The 17,595-nt window shown below is 25.2% G+C and overlaps 1 protein-coding gene across 1 annotated transcript in view; it reads right to left on the bottom strand.

Annotated features, from left to right (window-relative positions):
* Positions 1-17,595, bottom strand: part of LOC129963421 (focal adhesion kinase 1-like) — a 33,215-nt gene that overhangs the window by 1,316 nt on the left and 14,304 nt on the right. The window contains exons 13-27 of the mRNA XM_056077778.1: positions 16,792-16,842; positions 16,604-16,701; positions 16,408-16,492; positions 15,965-16,065; positions 15,746-15,861; positions 14,003-14,193; positions 12,657-12,861; positions 12,157-12,236; positions 12,015-12,046; positions 11,487-11,708; positions 11,136-11,219; positions 9,372-9,477; positions 7,022-7,089; positions 3,090-3,266; positions 2,051-2,131 (exon numbers count right to left, since the gene is read on the bottom strand). Of these exons, the coding sequence (XP_055933753.1) occupies positions 2,051-2,131; positions 3,090-3,266; positions 7,022-7,089; positions 9,372-9,477; positions 11,136-11,219; positions 11,487-11,708; positions 12,015-12,046; positions 12,157-12,236; positions 12,657-12,861; positions 14,003-14,193; positions 15,746-15,861; positions 15,965-16,065; positions 16,408-16,492; positions 16,604-16,701; positions 16,792-16,842 (1,697 nt within the window). The remainder of the gene's footprint in view (positions 1-2,050; positions 2,132-3,089; positions 3,267-7,021; positions 7,090-9,371; positions 9,478-11,135; positions 11,220-11,486; positions 11,709-12,014; positions 12,047-12,156; positions 12,237-12,656; positions 12,862-14,002; positions 14,194-15,745; positions 15,862-15,964; positions 16,066-16,407; positions 16,493-16,603; positions 16,702-16,791; positions 16,843-17,595) is intronic.

Below are 17,595 nucleotides of genomic sequence, written 5' to 3'. Positions count from 1 at the left end.
ATATTTTAATATTATCTTTATGCATTTATTTAGTCTTCATGAGTGTTCTCTGTATATTCTTTTAAGCATGCACAACATAGAAAGCTTCATATTAAGCTTCTTTATGCAGCTAATCAAATATACATTTATATCTGTTGGCTTTGGTTGATTGGCTCCAAAATTTCATTCATATTTACAATTTTAATGTCAATACAAGATACTGAATTTCATTTATCTAGTATACTGTGTTTTTAAGAAACTGTGCTCACATAATCATGAATAGACAGATTTAGAGATACTCAATATTTTGATGAACTTTACAATTTTGGTGTTAAAAATGTATGTCAAACTTCATTCATTTAGGAATTGTGAATTAATGAACTCATATAGATAAAGATTTTCTGTAGACATTTTTCTACAAAATCTGACTGAAATTTACTATGAATATAATCTATGAGGCAAACCAAATTAATCCTTCTACCTAATTGCATTTTTATTATGTTCAAAGGCTGATTAATGTTTAAAAAGTCCCCCCCCCCCCCCAATTCAGGGTAGTCTAAAATAAGGAGATTTTGTCAAACTTTTGTATTGAATATTTTCACAACTGCAATACTTTCTCTTCAAATACTTTAAATAAAAGTAAGTAAAAAGAAGTAGTAATTTTTCTCCTAACATTACAGTGAAAACAACAAAATTGCAAGCATATGAAAAGTCTCTTATTGTCATACTGCATGAGTATGTATCTTATTTATACACAATAACCAAAATCTGTGGCTTTTTATATAAAAGCAAGAAAACTAGTAAAAGAAATAACAGGGTTCCCATCCTTTCATAAGAAAAAATTTAAAGAACTCTAAATTTATATATTATATTTAAATTCAGTATAAATATATAATATAAAATATTTTTATACATAAAAATGCAACTAATAAATTTAATTCAAATGTTTTCATTACACACGTTCAAATGCACAGTTGTTTTCTTGTTTAAAACTTCCAGATGCTTAATTGGACAACACAAAAGATATCTATTATGCCTGTTTTGCAGTTAATAAATTAAAATATACTGGTCAAAGCAGGTTTTGTGATCACAATGCAAATGCTGTCATTGTTAGCCATCATACAGCTACTACTAAATGTTAGATATTATTTCATACTAACTACTCCAGATGCTTTCTTCATAATTACATTCCCATTTTAGCTGAACAAAATTCATTAATGAGCTAAATGCTAAACGCATAAAAATCTGCAATGTTACTTTCGATCAATGCTTCAGAGAATGAAAGGAAAAGTGCAGAAACCGGACAAAAATCAAGAAACCTTTATTTACATTAAAACAAATGAACTGGGGGAAAAATATGCCATAAGTTTTTTTAAATTTACACTTTTAGTTGTTCTGTTAAATTTTCACTTTCTAAAATTATTGATTCTGTTGTGCATTGGAAGTCTCTATTTTTCATTACCTCATCAATTATTTATTTAAATACTTTTGTAGTGTAGAAACTATTTCAAATTTACACCTTTTTGATTCTTAAACACTATAATTTATAGACTACGAATTTATTTTTATCTAATTCCTTGCAAATTGTAATCTTTGCATGCCCTTGTATTTGACATATCAAAACAATGTTTCCCCCCCTTAATACAATCAATTTTTTCATGATATAAAATTTTTTTAATCAAATTTTCACAATTCATCTAAAATCAAATGCTTTTTTTGAAGGTTATAAAGTTTAGTATTTTTATTCAAGGAAAATCATCTTTGAACAGTAATCTGTTTATAGGATGGCAGCAGAATCTCAATTTTTCACAATTTCTGACAAAACCATTAGGCATTTAAATATTTGGATAAAAAATTATTAATTTGACTCTTAAATACCTTACATTTATCAAAACATTATTCAATTCATATCATTCAACAAGTTATTGAATTCCAATAAAATGATATTCTCTTTCTCATTTTTGTAATTGTCTAGCAGTTTTCTACTTCCTTCTTACTCTACATTGAGTTTATGGAATTCTACTATAATATCAGGAGTCTGAGATTTTCTTGATGAATATGGAAATTATACCTCTTTATGTGACCAGGATGGCAGAGAAGGGACAATGTGATCCACAGCAGCAAGAAGATTCCTTAGTTCAATTCCAACATTCTGTAAAAATTCATGACTAAATTACTATTAATTATTACTTTTAGATAAGTAGTGGGAATATAAACATAATTTTGCAAATGCATGATCGAAAAGAAGAAATTTTTGAAATTTTAATTTCTATTTATTTCACACGGAGTCATACAGTACAGAAGGGAGGCACTGATAAACTGATGTCTGTTTACGTCATGATACAAGAACAAAGTGGCTGAAATTTTTCACTTCAGAGCTATAACTGTAAGATTCTGATAGGGATTTCTTCGCCATGTATCAATTTAGGCAAGGGAATCTTAAGTATCTTTGAAAAGTATGTGCAAGTGTTTGGGATTTTTATCCATTCATTTGAAGCATACATAAGTCATTAACATTTACATGTTAAACATTTTAGAATGAAGTTAGTGTGGGCTAAATTAAAATTAGGAAATTAAGGTTTAAATTAGATTTAAAAATATCATACACATGCACACAAAATTATAATAAAAATGGATATGGTAAAAATATAAAAGATAATTTATTGATGAATTGCTATTTAATGATGTTCATATTAGCCAAAAAAAGAATTTACACATTTAATATTACTATTAATTATTCTAGCAAAATTTGCTTAGAAAATAAATTAATCAAAGATTTAAATTTTACTCAAATGTCTACTTTTAACTACAAGTAAAAGAGAAAAAAAATTATAGATAAATTAAAAAGATGCTCACATTAAAAAAATTAGATGTTGTTGCAGAATAGGAATATAATAAGAAAACTGAACATTTAGATTTAAAAAAATTGATTACACATAATAACTTTATACAGTAATAAATTATTTTAGACATTTAAAGGGAAAAATTATATACCAGGATAAGATAAAATGTTTGTAAAAAAAAAAAAAAAAAAAAAACTTGAGCAGACTAAAAATTATAATTATATTAATTAATACTCAATTTTTTCAGGGGAAAAACATCTAAAATACCTTTACTAGCTCCAAATATTCTGAATGTTGACCTTTCTGCACTCCTTGTAATAGCTGCATGACAGAACGTACAACACTGGTGGTGCATTCATAGATAGGATCATTTCCATGGCCTCCAGCATTTGCTTGAAAAGGAGAGGACACAGAAGAAGTAGGACTCATTGGTTTAGCAATGGGCTAAAAGAATTAATAATAAATCAGGAACAGCTCATGAAATTTTGGAACTTGAACACAATTTTTAATGTAACAAATAACTGCACAGGAAAAAGAAAAAAAAATCCTGTTCAATCATAAAAATTATTTTTAAATGAGGAATAAAATAATTAAGGTTTTATATTATTTAATTACACACAAAAAATGGTGGATGCTCTGATTAGTAAATAATTTATTTTTCTTTAAATCAAAAATTTATCCTCTTAACAATATTAACAAAATTAATTCATTTATTTTAAAGATCAAATATTTCAATGTAGAAAACAGCAGAAGTGTTCTAGTTTCAACATTCACTTTATAATGAGTTCTGTATATTTATATAGTACACAATTATTTAATCAATCCCAATTGCCAACTTCTTTTTTGATATAAAAGGCACAATCAAGAATTTTTTATTGTAATAAAGGAATTATCAATAAAAAATAACTTTTACAGAACTAGGCTAACTATTTATACTAAATATTGAGTAAAAAAGGCATTGAACAGTGCACTGATCTAGAGTATTATATAAAAGTTAAAATTCTTAAATAATTTGCCCACTATAAAATTCCAAACTACTAAATACATTTTCATGTAATTAAAAAAAAATTATGAAGCACAACAATTGTGCAAAACTATGAAGAATAAGATTTGATTTAGAGAATATACCTTAGCAGTTAACTAAATATTTAATTGTTTATGAATTAAAAAACTATTGCCATATACAGAAAAGATAATTTGATCTAATGAATGGAAATATATTTTAAATCACTCGTCTACGAGTTGTGTCACTCAAATATTTACTTATGTTTAGAGTGCATATCTCCAATTACAATCATGAATGAATTGCGCGTGTGCGCACACACACACACACACACATATTAATGTTAGTATAATATCATGATAAAATTAGATATGAAAATATTTTCATACCAACTTGAACAATTTATCATACAAATCTTTTCTTCTCCATATGCATCAAATTTTTTATTGTACTTTGGGATTCTAAATTATACTTATCAGAGATTTTTCTTGGAAAATTCAACATAAAACTCAGGAAGTCATCAATTTGAATATTTTTTAGAAATTTTTGACGCTATTAAATACTTAGCTATTAAAACTTAGCTTAAAGAAGCTATTTAAATACTTAGAAAGTGCTCAGATTGATAATGGTACATAAAAACGTTTTTATAAGTATTTAAATATGTTATAAAGGCTCAAAGTGGATTTATAAGCAATTAACGAAGAAAGAAAATATTAATAAATGGATAGTATTGTAATGGATTCCACACCTTGTTGTAAAGTGTTTCTTTAACTGACAAGGGGAGGGCAGGATGTTGAAAATTCAGTTCGGCATGAGATCTAGTATAAAGGTAGTATACATTCAGAATGTTCATTCACGAAAATATTAAAGCGTAATAGCCAGTAAATTTCGAGAAAATTATCCTCAAACTTTCTCCATAGCTTATATATTAATAATGTATCGCTGTTGCCGAGCTGTAAATAGTAGTGGTTAAGACACCAGCATAACAAATGGGAGAACTAAATTTGATCCTGGACTAGCATTTTTTGCTTTTTTATATTTATTATTTTTTAAATTTATTTCAAATTAATTTAACAATTTACAAACAGTTTTAATTAATATGTTTTTCATTTTTTATGCAAAAATAAATATTTATTCTCCCAATTTGTGGATTACAATTTAATTTTTAGAAGAAATACAATTACAAATATGAATGCATTTTTAAAAATATTCAGAATTTCTTAAATTAAATTAACAATTTAAAATGGTTTCAATTAATATGATTCTCCTTTTTACAGAGAAAAGCAAATGTATTTTCTTTTAATACATAAGTTATAACTTATTTTTTAAAGAAAAATAATTACGTTCATGTATATTGTTCTTGAATTATAACTATATTCTAACGCTTAAAAATTAAATTAATTATAAATATAATTTTAACTTTAAAAATATTTCAAAATAACTATTTTTATCTTAAAAATCACTAAAAGTTTCAAATTTTTGGATTTTAATAAAGATAAATTATTTATAATAACTCCATGAAGCTATATTTATATTAGGAATTAAACAGAACAGCTGAAATAAATAAAATTATATCCGCAAACATTCAAAACGTTAAATCGAAAAGAAAAAGTAGAAAGCAGGTGTTAAGTTATAGAATGCATAGGCACAAGGCTCAAAATTTTTTGTAACATACGATATGCTTTGTGCATTGCCAGATTTTCTGAAGAAAAACAATATTTTTTTAAGGCAAATTAAATTTGTTTTTTTTATCAATTCTTTTCTTTTAAGTTTTCTCTTGTTGATAATCATTTTTGATTGATGAAAAGAAATACATGTCTATATCTTAATTTTAAAAAAAATTATAATTCAGATATTAAGAGAAAATACATTTATTTTTTTATATAAAAATTAGTATTATATTAATTGAAATTATCTTTAACATTTTAATTTAATTGAAGCAATTCTGAACATTTAAAAAATGCATTCATACTTATAATTATTTTTCTTCTAAAAATTAAATTATAATCCATGAATTAGGAGAAAAAATATTTATTTTTACATGAAAAGAGGAAAAAACAGATTAATTAAAACTGCTTGTAAATTGTTAAATTAATTTGAAATAAAATAGGGAAAAAAATTAAATAAAGCGAAAAATGCTAGCCCAGGATCGAACTTAGGTCCCCCATTTGCTACGCCGGTATCTTAACCACTATACTATCACTCCAATGGCGGCACATTATTGGAATATAAGCTATGCAGAAAGTTTGAGGTCCATCTTCTTGAAATTGACTGACTATTGAACTTTAATATTTTCATGAATGAGCATTCTGAATGTATACTACCTTTATACTAAATCTCATTCCGAACTGAGTTTTCAACCTTGTGCCCTCCCCTTGTGAGATTTATCTTCACTATCTTTAACTTCACTGTTTTTATGAAATCCACATAAACTTCTACTTTTTCATTTTGTATACAGCAATGCTTTTGTTTTTTTAATCGGACTATAACTTGTGTTAAAATTCAAATTTACAGAATGTATCTTACAAAAGCATTTGCTAATTAAAAAATATATATCTTCAATTCCAATTATTACTCAAAACAATTTGTCTAAGTTTTAAATCATACACAGACTTTATAATTAAAATAAAATTTAAAGAATGAAAATTAATAAAGCTTTTTTACTATCTGTTTATATGCTTAGAAAACTTTTTATGCCCAAACTTTCCAAAATTCTTGAATGTTAAAAACACAATGCCATTTTTGAAGGAAAATCTTTTAAGACTAACATTTCCTATAACCACCATATAAATTGTACATAAATATAAAATCAAAATTGTAGATATAGTTTAAGAAGCATATATCCACAAGTATTAATTCCATAAACATTAAAACTACAAAACTTTATTTCAGCTTGAAAAAAAAAATTATTTGGGAATAAAAGATTTAAATTATTTTAATAATTCATTAATCAAATAAAATTTGATTTTCAAATGATACATTTGTATTAAAATTAATTGTAAAAAACTCATGTTTTTAAATCTCTTCTCAAATATCTTGTAGAATCATAACTTATTTAAAATATTATAGTATGGAAAATAAAGATACATCATAGTATTATTACTTATTAGTCTTAATAACATGCAAAAATGAATCAGAATTTCAAAAGTTGAAGTTGATATGTTGCAGGGGGGAAAAAGTAAATAATTTCACTAACCACTGCTTCAGATGTAACAGGCGATTCAGCATAACCATTTGAAAGTTTTCTTTCAGCAGGAACTGAATCTGGAAGTAGAATTTTAAATATCAATCAGAAGGATAACACAGTTTTTTTATCTATATCTATACTTATATATAAAGCTCAATGTGTGTGTGTTTGTGGCGCTCTACAGAAAAGACCATTTGACCTACAGTTACCAAATTTGATACATGTATACCTTAGAGGTCGGGGTCCCTTTTTTTGAATTTTTAATTAAAATTTTAATTATTAATTAAAAAATAACTTTCCCGCCAAAAATCTTTTCATTTTCCCCAACGCCAAATCAGTAAGGCTTCAGTTTTTTTCCCCAACAGTAATGAGGCTAGGGTTAACATTTTTCGGCCGATTATTTCAAACGATTCTGTTTATTTTCTTAATGTTTTATGCATTTAAAATTAAACAATGTTAATTAATCGATCTTTCAGATTCATTCTGAAGTACTTTTGAATTAAAATAACACAGAATAAAGGAAATTAAAAATGTCTAATCTGCATAGCGTTTCCCCAACTGGCGTAGAAAAATTCACGCATTTGCGTTACCGTAACTGGCGTTGAAAATTCACGCATGCGCATTGTGTTCTGATTGTTGACAATATTATCAACGGATGAATCTTGATTTAAATTATTTTTAGGTTAGTTGCATGCTTTTGTAAGTAAATTGTTTTTATGTTGGTTATATATTTTTTGTATATGCTTATAGTTTTAAGTACATCGTTTTTTAAGTAGTTTTTTAAACCTCTTTTCGACCGATTATTTTAAACGATTCATTTTATTTTCTTAGTGTTTGATGCATTTAAAATTAAACATTGTTAATTAATCGATCTGTTCATGATGAATCTGGGAAAATTTTGTTGACAAATTCTTGAGATATTACATAAAAAGAAAAATATTCTTTAGTGCCCATAAAGTTTAAACGCTCAGTGACTCAGTTATCAGTAATCATATTATAAAAAATGCTTTGTTTCAGTAAAAAATATTATTATATTAATTGTAGATTAATTCTTTCCACTTTATTTTAAAGCATAAATTCTACGAGAGCTAATAGAAAAATAGAGAGATACATATTACTGTATGACTGAAGGCCTTTATAATATTATGAGTGAATTATATGACTATCAAAGTTTGAAGTTTTAAAATATTTTGATGAAGAATCTATTAAAGTAGGAATTGCTTAAAATATTTAATTATTAAAATTTTAACGAACATTAAGATTGGCGAACCGGTTGGTTGCCAAAGGCGGCTAGTCCTAAATAAAATGTAAAATCTTTCCATTCTTCAAAATCAGCAATATGTGCATAGAACTTCTTTTAAATTAAGATAAATTTTGTTCTTAATTAAAGAAATTATCTTAGATTGTATTTCAGAAGCAATGAAAATAAAAGACAAATATTAAAATCAATATTCATTGATTGCAAATTTTTAACAATCAGAACTACAAATAAATAATGATGTATTGCTTTATAAACAGTCAGAATTGAATAAAAATAGCAGAGTTCTAATTTTAAATCTTTAATAATTTTGCATTTTATTTCAGAAACAGGAGTTACATCATTTTGTAAGGATTACCAGAAATGATTATTTATATAGAAGACATATGAATGAAAGTAAAGTGATGAGTATGAAATTAATAGGTTTTTGATGTTATTAGTTGCTATCATATCGAACAAATTTACAGAAACCTTTGATCTTTAGCATCCTCTTTGGTGTCAATGAAATTTCTAATTTTAAAGTGAATGATTTAATGTTAAAAAGAATATTCAAAAAATTGATATCCTGCCACCAAATAAGTGGAAAATGGAAAATGAAATAGTGAGAGATATAAAAGAGAAGTAAATCTGAGAAAGACTACTGAAGATATTAAGAGACAAATATTGAAATTAGTTTGACTTCCTCTTAGCTCTAAATAATTTATTTGCAATGCACATTTTTATTACTTTCATCTTACAATAAGTTTTAACGAAAGTAATATAGAGTAAAAAGATATTGAATCATTTGATTTTTCTGATTTCTTAATTTTAATGCTTCAGTTCATAAAAATTAAAATACTTTTTATTATTGGTTTTTGTATTAATAATTACGATAGTGTTTTATTACATCAGACGGCATTGCTGGGAAGTATAAAAACCACTAGTTTTTTTAAGATAACTTAAGCAATCATTACATAAAAAGAAACTTTCATAAAATTGATGAAAAATGTTTTAATTGTATTTCCCGTTTTCAGTTCTTATGCTCATTAAAAATGAATATTGCTTTTAACAACATGTCAAAATTCAAGTATAATTTAAATAAATGGAAGTAAAAAAAATTACCAAGACATTCAGCTTCATTTGGCATTGTCGGAGAACCAGGAACAGTACTAGCACTTTCAGAATCAGAGCCATGAGAATGATCACTGTAGGATAGCCTCTTTCGAGCCTTAAAACATTAGCATTATTGAAAGTTATTTTAAATGAATGCAAAAGAAATATAAGTATAAATATACTTTAGAGAAAATAAATTTAAACTGCAACATCCAAGTAAATATTTTGCTTTCAAATAAAGCTGCAATTATAATTATCATGAAATCAATATAAAAGAAAACCCCATAATGATAGGTTATATTAAAAAGCAGGAAAAATTAGTTTAACCTGACCAATGGCTCCAAAAATAATACTGAAAAGCTATAAATATAATGAATTCACAAACACAACAGATATTAGAAACATGAACACAACTTATATCACACTAAACTCATTTCATAATTTAGGCAAAATGCCTAATGGTACAATGTGGAGTTTTCAAAAGTTATAAGTTCCATTCTTGTTTGGTTTACCTAGCTCATTTTCTAGGGCAATCAGCAAATACTTGCTGAAACTAAGATGGCTAATTCAGATGTACATATCCCATCAAAATTTTAGTTTCCAGAAAATTGCTATTTATTTTTGTCATTGTCATACCTACTTATGACATTCCATTTCTGTAGGAGGATGAATTCCATATTTGTAATGAAAGATCTGTGAAAAACACTTTATCAACAACAGTAATTTCAATAATAGAAAGCTTTTATATTGCAGTTGTCAACTTTGATAATTTGATGCTTCATCAACAAATATCACAAAGCAAATGAAATTTTGCCTCATATCTATATGATTATTTGTAGAATGGCATTCTGATTGATTTAACTTCAAAGATGGGAGTATTTCAAACACAGAAATGAAAATTTTCAAAATTTATACTTGAATGCTCACAATAGCTTATATGATACTGTGTATATATATATATATTAGTTAAATAATTTTTTAAATTGTTTCTAAGCTATGTAAGCATGTAAATATAGCTAAATTGTTTATTATATTTATTTGTCTGCTTAAAATTTACATAATTAAAGATACAAAAGGCTTTTTTAAAAATTACACAGATAATAATAAAGCTGTCAGAAAAAATTACATTTCATTTTTTCCACAATATTTTATAATTTTATTGCTAATGAAACATATATCAGTGCAAGTAGATGAATTTTATAGAAAAACAAATACATAAAATCTGCTTTATCATTGCATAAATAAATGTCATTTGCACGCATTGTTTAATAAATTAATAACAGAATATAGTTATTCTTACAATATGAACGAAGAATACAACAAACAATTTTTACGATTTGAAGAATTTGAAAGTCAGAGAATTTGTTAAATAAATACATAAAAAAAATTATAAAACAATCTATGCAAATTTAAGGATAGTTAGAACGCTAAAATATAAATAGAGAGTGTTGTTGTAAATTGTAACTAAAGATACAATTGTCATTAAAATATGCATTGAATTTAATTTTTATTAAATTCTTTTACTTATAAATATTCTAATTCCCAATCATATCAAATGGAGTTTCAGTTTTTAAATTAAGGATTAAAAAATCAATAAATAAGAAGTTCTATGATGAATGAGGGTATATATTATATCTAGCATATTTATTTCTTTTTGCAGGGCATATAAATAAATACATTTAATAAAAATTTATCCTAATAAATTCATAAACAAACATTTTCTAAAGCCCTAATTTAATTTTATCTTCTAAAAATAATTGTATGGAGAAATACCTGCTCTAAATTGAATTCTTGGCATCTTTGCACCAAGTGCTCTACTTTGGTTTCCAAGACTTGATCCTTTGACAGTGCAGATTCCTAAAACAATACGATTATAATGAGTTCAAAATAAAAAGAAGAATCAATTTTTACCCAATTAAAAAATTAATGAAATCTAAAATTATTAAGTTGGTAGTGAAAAATATGTAAAACTGAATAAAAATTGTGAAATGGCATTAAAAATAATTAAAAACAAATATCCAACCAGAGCCATTAAATGATGTAACATTGGACATTCAAATTAATTCGAATATGAATAAAACAAAACAATATGATTTAAAACGAATCAACGAAATCATATATAACCTGTGCATTGTCTTCTGATCTTCCACCTTCATCTTCAGATTCGCTTAATCTTTGCACAGTAAAGGTATTAGCAGGAGATGCAGGAGCAACATAAGCCCATGCAGGAGGAAGGCTGTTGGCATTTTCCTGGATAAGCTGTGCAAGAACTTCAGGATTAGGAGCTACAATGTAAGTAGTAGGTTCCACAGGTGGGGCTACAATATCTACTTGATGTCTTGAAGGCTATTTTATAGGGGAAAAATCTAATCAATATAAATTAGAAACTACAAAAATGTATATGAGTATTTACGTGCACAGTGCTAATAATTAAAGCATCCCTTATTATTATTTTGGTCAGAAAAAATATGGTTTAAAAGGGTTGAGTTTTTTAATCATAACATCCCAGCGGAAGTAACTGATCAGCAATAATACGTTTTGTATTCACACATGTTTAGAATCTATCAAAAAGCAATGGTTTAATGGTGAAAAGTATCACACAATAAAAAAATATTTCTAGCAGTATACTACAAATTTAAATTCAATACAAACCTTTGGTGGAGGTTCATCAGAGCTTGAGGATCCTACAGAAAAATTCACATAGAAATATTAGAATAGAAATATTATTCTTTTATAAATACACAAGCAGTTCCCAAAATAATTTTCTAAGAAGTATAATGATAAACTTTTTCACCCCATGACATGGCTTGAACTCTTCTATTTTCTCTTCTTAGAGTATCTTCTATTTGTGTTCTTTCATCTTCTAAAATTTCTCTATATAGGGGGAAAAAGTATATTGTAAGATATATTAACACTAAACAAATTATTCAATAATAAAAAAATCCTTAAATTGTTGGGGAAGAAAGAAAAAAGATGGAGAAAAGTGATCTGAAAAAATAAAAAAGGAATTATCAAAGAAAATCAAATATTGCTGTATTCTAAAGATGTATAATTGAAAAATATTATTTGAATTTAAGACTGCAATTGCTTTGTAACCTTTCAGCTGCCTTTACAAAATTAATATTTAAAAGCAAGACATAAAACGTCTTTTGAAAAAAAATTAAGCAAGATCCTAGGTAAAAAAAATTTCTATTTAAACACCCCTCTTTCAAAAAAACTAATATTAATTCAGAGTTCTGCATAATTATGAATAAAATAAAAAACTATTGTTAGGACAGAAAATTAAATAATTACCGTAAGACATGCTTCATCTCTTTGAAGCTAGGCCGTTTAGATGGTTCATAAGACCAGCACTGAGACATCAAGCTGTAAAGTCTGGGTGGACAATTTGGAGGTAAAGGCAGCCTTTCTCCATTCTCTATTTTCACAATGACATCATTATTACGGACACCTTGAAATGGCTTAACACCAAACATTAAAATCTCCCACATGCAAACACCTGAAATTAATAAGAAAAACTTTATTTATAAATTAAATTAAAAAATACAGCTGAATCACAATATAATCAATCTGAATATTCTTGGAAAATTATTCAATATACAGAAATTTCAATATACAAAAATACTTATTACAAGCATATCACATTTTTTCACAAAAAAAAAAAAAAAAAAAAAATCCATGGTTAAATAGGATTAAAATAGACTTCAAAAAAATTAAGATATCAAAGAAATTTATTTTAAAAAAATGTATAAATAGCAATGATTTTATTTTTTGAATTGTCCTCCCCCCCCATTTTTGTTATGTCTTTATTTTTTATCCCATTTCCCACAACATTTATTAAGTTTAACTTATTTTTCATATTTAAACTGTGAAAAATAATTAAGTGAAAAACTGTAAAAAATAATTAATTTTGTGAATGATTTCTGTTTTGGAACTATAATGATTGTAAAAAATTTAAACCTAAGCTGAATTTAAAGTAAAAATCTTGCTCAAAGTTAGAAAAGGGATTGTACAACAAAAGCTAATAATAACATATAATTAAAAAAACTTTTTTTTTTTTTTTTGTAAATGATTTCTGGTGTACTGAAAATTTCTAAAGTAGTAAGAATCAGTGAAATGATTTCCCCCTTAATTCATATTCTTTCTTAGGAACAAAACTGATTATCACTTTTTAACTGAATATATAAGAGTAATTTTCATTACATGAAAATTTTTGTTTGTTGGATAGAAATTTTAGCTGGTATATAGAAAGTGTATCTTTCTTTTAATCATAAGATTATATATATATTATAAGAATATAGGTGTTAGAATCTAATTTGGAAATAATATATTCATTATTACATTTCTTTGAATTTATATATTAACACTTGATATATCAAGATTAAAATAAAAAAAAATATATTATACATAGGTTTTCTAATTGAAATCAATGGCTATCATAACATTTAGATTTTATTCACTTATATTTCAATATCTATATGAAAGATTTAAATTGAAAAATAAAATAGTTGAATTCAAATGAAGAATGTCACAATACAATTGAAAATAATTAAGTTAATAGTTAGTTTCCAAAATCAAATCTATTTTTATAAAATTCTATCAGTTCCATCCATAAAAAAAAATATTTATTTAATTCTTACCAAACATCCACACATCACTAGCTGTCGTGAATCTTCTAAAATTGATAGACTCAGGAGCCATCCACTTGATGGGTAGTTTGCCTTTTGATGCCTTGTAATAGGACTGATCTTCAACCCAACGAGACAACCCAAAGTCAGCTAATTTTACACAATCTCTTGCAGACACCAAAACATTTCGAGCAGCAATATCTCTGAAAAAAAGTATATAAATATTTATTACTTAACATGCCAATTAATGTGCAGAATTCACTATTCAGAGTCAATCCAAGTCTCTCTCTAACAAATAATGCTTAAAGGCTGACATTAAACTGTGGCTTCCAGGAAGAATTTTTTTTTACAAAATTTTAAATTCAATTTAGCATATTATTGAGTAAAAATATTTTTAATCCATTTTAAAATTAAAAAAAAAAAGTTTTTTTCTGAGATATTTGTTTTTATTCAATTTTTACTATAATTTTAATAAATAGTTAATTTTGAAGTATATTTTATAATACTGCTCATTGTTTCAGCATTACTGGATATGTATACAAGTTTGTTGTGGCAATCTTAAATATGTTTTTCATGCATACTACATATTTATTGCTATATTGTGAATAAATTTAAAAAAATAGACAAATCAAGTCAAAAATATTATATTTCAGCCTAGAAGTCCTTCCATTTTTCTTGAATAAGTTGTTCATTTCATTTTTTTCCTGCTAGTATTTTCTTATTTTATTTCCAGTTTTAATTTGAATTTTATATTGTCATGTTACTATGTATTATCAAAATAAAAACTTTTATCTCTTCTTTAACTTTTATGTTCAAATATGCTAATGTGTTTAAATTTTATTACATTGCACAATAATAAAGGGCAGTGGAAAAAAAAAAAAAAAAGAGGGAGAGTGACAAAAAAAAAAAAAGAATCTCATATAAATGAAAAATTATTTTCCTTACTCACATTATTTGTTTTAACATGTATATAAACAATTTAATAAAATCTGTTTAAAAAAGAATTAAACATTAAATTTATTTTCATCCTGCTATCAATTACAATTTATTCAATAATTTTGTTATTTTTATTAGATTATAAACACATTTTTCACTGACTGTTTCTCGCAGAATTGTCATTTATATTTCATTCAAATTTCCTTTTTTATGTTATCATCATTTACAGTATTTTTGTTGGTCACATTTAAATTAAGTTTAAATAACAATATTAATAAAAATAGTTTCTTTCTTCTTCCATTTATGCTTTCCACCTGCATGCAGTATTGTTTCACTGATCCTTCAGAAACTATTAAAATCGAGGAAATGTTGTTATTGTTATAATTAAAAAGAAAAAAATTTATCATAACTGGATAAGCATATCATAAACTAGATTTTATTTCCACGAGATAACATTATCATCTTCCATTAGTGACAATTTTCATTCAAGGATGAAAATGACTGCAACTCATTAATAAAAAAAATTCAGTCAAATGACTATGTAAATTATTCAACTCTCTAAAAAATAATGTTATAAAATATAAAACATTCTGATTATTATTTTTAATACTGAATTAGAATAAGAAATGACAAAAATCTTTTTTAGATAATATCCTTCACATTATAAATATATACTTTGTCCATCCAATACTATGTAAAATATCAATAATAATTTTGAAAATATATATGAAAAAAAGTAGGAAAAAAAGCAAGTATAAATAAACCACAGTTTAAAAAAGAAATAAAAAAACTTTTTTGAAATTAATATGTAACAATTACCTGTGAACAAATTTTCTACATTCCAAATAAGATAAAGCTGTACTCAGCTGGTAAGCATATAAAATTAATGTTGCTAATTCCAATTTGGACTGATTGTTTTGCAGATAAGCCCTCATCTAAAATAAAGAAGAAAAAAAAAATACAGATGTTATAACTATCTAAAATCATTATACACACACACTAACAAAGAAGCAACAACAAAAATGGGAATGTACTGACCTCTCCATGTTTGGCAAGTTCCATTACAATCCAGATGGGAGATTCAGAACAAATACCAATTAGCCTGGTTATATGAGGATGATCAAACTGTTGCATGATATCTGAACGATTAAAACAAATAATAAAATTACTTATCTCTATGACCAAACAATGGTACTGTTTAATTATCATTATTTTGAATCCATGATGAAAATTAATCCTATTATATATATGCAATAGTTTGATGTAAAAACAATTTCAAAAGAATTCAACTATTAAAGATAATTTCTTTTGTACTATGAAAATTTAAAAAAACAACAAAAACAAATAAATAAAGTAATTAAAATATATACTAACAACATGGAATTTAATGGTGTATAATATTTCAAATTTCCTTATTTCCAAATAAAAAAATATAAAATAGTAAATAATTATTCATAATTAACTTATTAAATTTAACTTACATGCTTCTTCTAAAAACTTTTCACCTACAGATTCTTCACTTTCGACTTTACATGTTTTAACTGCAACAGGAATACTCAATGAATCCTATAAAGTTTTAGATTAATAAGACAATTAATTTTTTTTTACTTATAAAATTATAAATACAAATTTTGTATAAAATATTTTATAATATAAAATGAATACAAATAAACTCACTTTTGATTTATATGTGCCTTTATGAACATCTCCAAACTGACCTTCACCAATTATTTCTTCCAGTGTAATATCAGCACGATTTAATTCATAATCACGAGCTGTAATACCAAAATTAGAAATTAAGGTTTTATCTTCTAAGAAAAAATTTGAAAAATAAAAAAAAAATTGTTATTTTAATTGTTATTTACCAACTGGTGTTGAATAGTCTCCTTCATCATCAATCAAATCACTAGAATCTCCTGATAACAGAAGAAAAATATTTTCATTATGATTAAGAAATATAAAAAGAATTCTTAAATATTTTTTGGGATATTTTAATGGTTTTTAAGATGCTTTTCAAACAAATAATAATTAAAAAAAACCCCTAAATTTGGAAACATCAAAGTTTTGTTGTTTTCTCAAAAGAGTGCAGGATTAAGAGCTGTCTGATTTATGCAAATATATTTTAGAGTCATTTTCCTAAAGTTTTAATTATTATTATTGTTTTTGCAAATGACTTAAAAAAGAATTACTGCATAAAAATGATCTTAAAACTATTTTTAACTGTATGATATTTTGTATAATCAAGCAATTTTTTAACTGTGCTATATTATATACATATCATCTAATTAGATGATACTACATTTTGTTCTATAGGAAAATGTAGTTGTATTATTGCATTCAAAAGTTTGTAGAAAAATGGGTTAATGGATTACTCACTTTTTTTTAAAAAATTGAATAATACTTTCCAATATTTAATTTCAGCTTATAACCTTAAAAATTTTACGATTGAATATATTAGTAAAGCTCAGATACTAAAGAAGTATAAAAATTTTTTTTAAAAAAATTGCGATCTCCTTGGTGCAACATAAAAGTTACAAAGTTGCTTGTCTCTTCCCATCTAAAGCTATTCTACAATCTTCTTCATAAAAAAGCAGATGGTCGAGAGAATGAAGACTAATAAAGAGTACAATAATATTTGGAAGGCTCAAACAGATGAATACGACATTCAA

The sequence above is a fragment of the Argiope bruennichi genome, chromosome 3 (genome assembly GCF_947563725.1).
Source record: "Argiope bruennichi chromosome 3, qqArgBrue1.1, whole genome shotgun sequence".
In the NCBI taxonomy this organism is placed as follows: Eukaryota; Metazoa; Arthropoda; class Arachnida; order Araneae; family Araneidae; genus Argiope; species Argiope bruennichi.
This window is presented reverse-complemented; position numbering and strand designations above follow the sequence as displayed.